This window comes from Vicia villosa, unplaced genomic scaffold, assembly GCF_029867415.1.
Source record: "Vicia villosa cultivar HV-30 ecotype Madison, WI unplaced genomic scaffold, Vvil1.0 ctg.001053F_1_1_1, whole genome shotgun sequence".
Lineage (NCBI taxonomy): Eukaryota > Viridiplantae > Streptophyta > Magnoliopsida > Fabales > Fabaceae > Vicia > Vicia villosa.
Window position 1 is genome coordinate 208,865 of NW_026705461.1, and position 2,035 is coordinate 210,899.

The 2,035-nt window shown below is 35.5% G+C and overlaps 1 protein-coding gene across 1 annotated transcript; it reads left to right on the forward strand.

The window, feature by feature from the left end:
- Window positions 1–430: 430 nt before the first annotated feature.
- Window positions 431–958, forward strand: LOC131632942 (uncharacterized). The gene has a single exon (XM_058903658.1). It carries the CDS (start codon window positions 431–433, stop codon window positions 956–958), a length of 528 nt encoding a protein of 175 aa, XP_058759641.1.
- The last annotated feature ends 1,077 nt before the right edge of the window (window positions 959–2,035 follow it).

Consider the following 2,035-nt stretch of genomic DNA (forward strand, 5'->3'; position numbering starts at 1 on the left):
TAGAAGCACTTTGATGCCCATAACTGGATATTGGATGCAAATTTTCCCAATGCCCAAAAGTGTGATCAAAAGAATAGATAGTATTTGCAGGAATTTTCTGTGGTCTGGAAAAACCAATGGCAGAAAATCTCTAGTGTCTTGGGATGCTGTTGGTCAACCTAAGAATGCTGGAGGACTAAACCTCACATACCTTGCTGACTGGAATAAGGCCACCATCCTAAAAATGCTGTGGAACTTGCAGATGAAGTCAGATAAACTATGGATTCGTTGGTTCAGTACATACTATCTGTAGGGAAAGGACATTATGCAATGGCAAGTGAAAGATACTCACTCTTGGATGATCAAGAGTATTATCAAGCTTTGAGAAATTGCCTTAGCTAGTGATTACTAGGCAAAGAGTATTCAGGGGAAAGTATTCAAAACCAATGTTATGTATGATGAGATTCATGGCAGCCACACTGATATGAGTTGGAAAGTAATGTTTTACAAGAATTATGCCCGACCTCGAGCTTGTTTCATCACTTGGCTGGCTTTTTGGGGACGACTCCCTACCAAGGATAGATTAGCAAAAATCAATATCACTACTGATGGTGTTTGCAGTTTCTGTGGTGAGCAGGAGAATATCATGCACCTGTTTTTTCAGTGTAGATACACGGCACAAATATGGTGCTGCATTCTGAACTGGCTAGGATATCAAAGGAATACTTGGGACTGGAGGCAGGAAAGTATATGGATGAGTATGGAAGCAAAAAAGAAGGGATGGAAAAGAATTTTGTTACGCATGGCTGCTACTGAAACTATACACCATTTGTGGCAAGCCAGGAATGCTCTTTGCTTTGAGCAAATATCACCAAGTCCGGATCTTGTCCACCAAATCAAGGCTGCAGTGGTTTTGCGGGCACAATTCATTAAATGTGTGAAAAATCATGTTCAATTAGGTTCCTTTGAGATTAACTAAATACCTGGTGTATTTGTTTTGATTAGATTTCTGTAGATGCCTGGATCTTTTGATCGGCTTTGTATTCAACTATTTTGGTAATAAAATTATATATTTTACTCAAAAAAAAAAAACATCAATGTTATACTGAAGCATTAATGTTATACTACTAATTGATAAAAAAACTTGAGGCCCTAGGCACTCGCCTAGCTTGCCTGCCCCTTGGGCCGGGGCTGCCCGTACATGGTATATTAGTTTGGGTGAAGTAAAATAATCATTCACAATATCATTGAGTCGGTTTGGGTAAAATCATAAATTTGTGGGTTGGATAGTGGGTTACACAATTTTTTTTTCTTATATAATTATTAATGATGTCTCACATTTTTTTTAAATAAATAGTTTAAGATATTACCACTATTTTTTTTAAACACAAAATGTCTAAATGTACAATAAAATTTATCATAAACATATTTGTAAAAGTCAAAGTTACACTAGAGTGAATTCTAAAATTGCATTCAATACTTGCAACTTATTAGAATTAGTATCAAAATAGTCAAAGTGTGACATCCTTGAAACAAGCAGAATTAAAAACATCAAAGTCATCACTTGTCAAATTACAAAAAATAGAAAAAATATAGTCACTCAATAACCTATTGGTTTTATGGGTTGGGTGTGAGTTTACCCATAAGCCAATTATTTTGAATGGGTTTTCACTTTTTAAAACCATATTCACCCAATAACCCAACTCAACCCACTTTTTTGGATCGTTTTGAGTGGGTTTTACTGAGTTTATTGTGTTTACCCAATCTATGAACACCCTTAGTTTTAGGATCTCACCTGATTGGTCGGACCATGACCTGGAGGATATGGCGCAATGAAAAGATCAAAAGACTAAATATGCAATTGATTCGTTGAAATTTGTGTAACTTTGTTGGTTTAGAGGTTAAACTAATAAATCAGTGAATTTGTTTGAACTGACCTGTATACTTCTTTTCCCTTTCTGCAATGAGTGAAAAAATTCAAAATTGAAACATCTCCCACTCATGTCTCAACTTAAGATATAAAACTTTCATAATCTTGAGAATTATTTCGCAACAT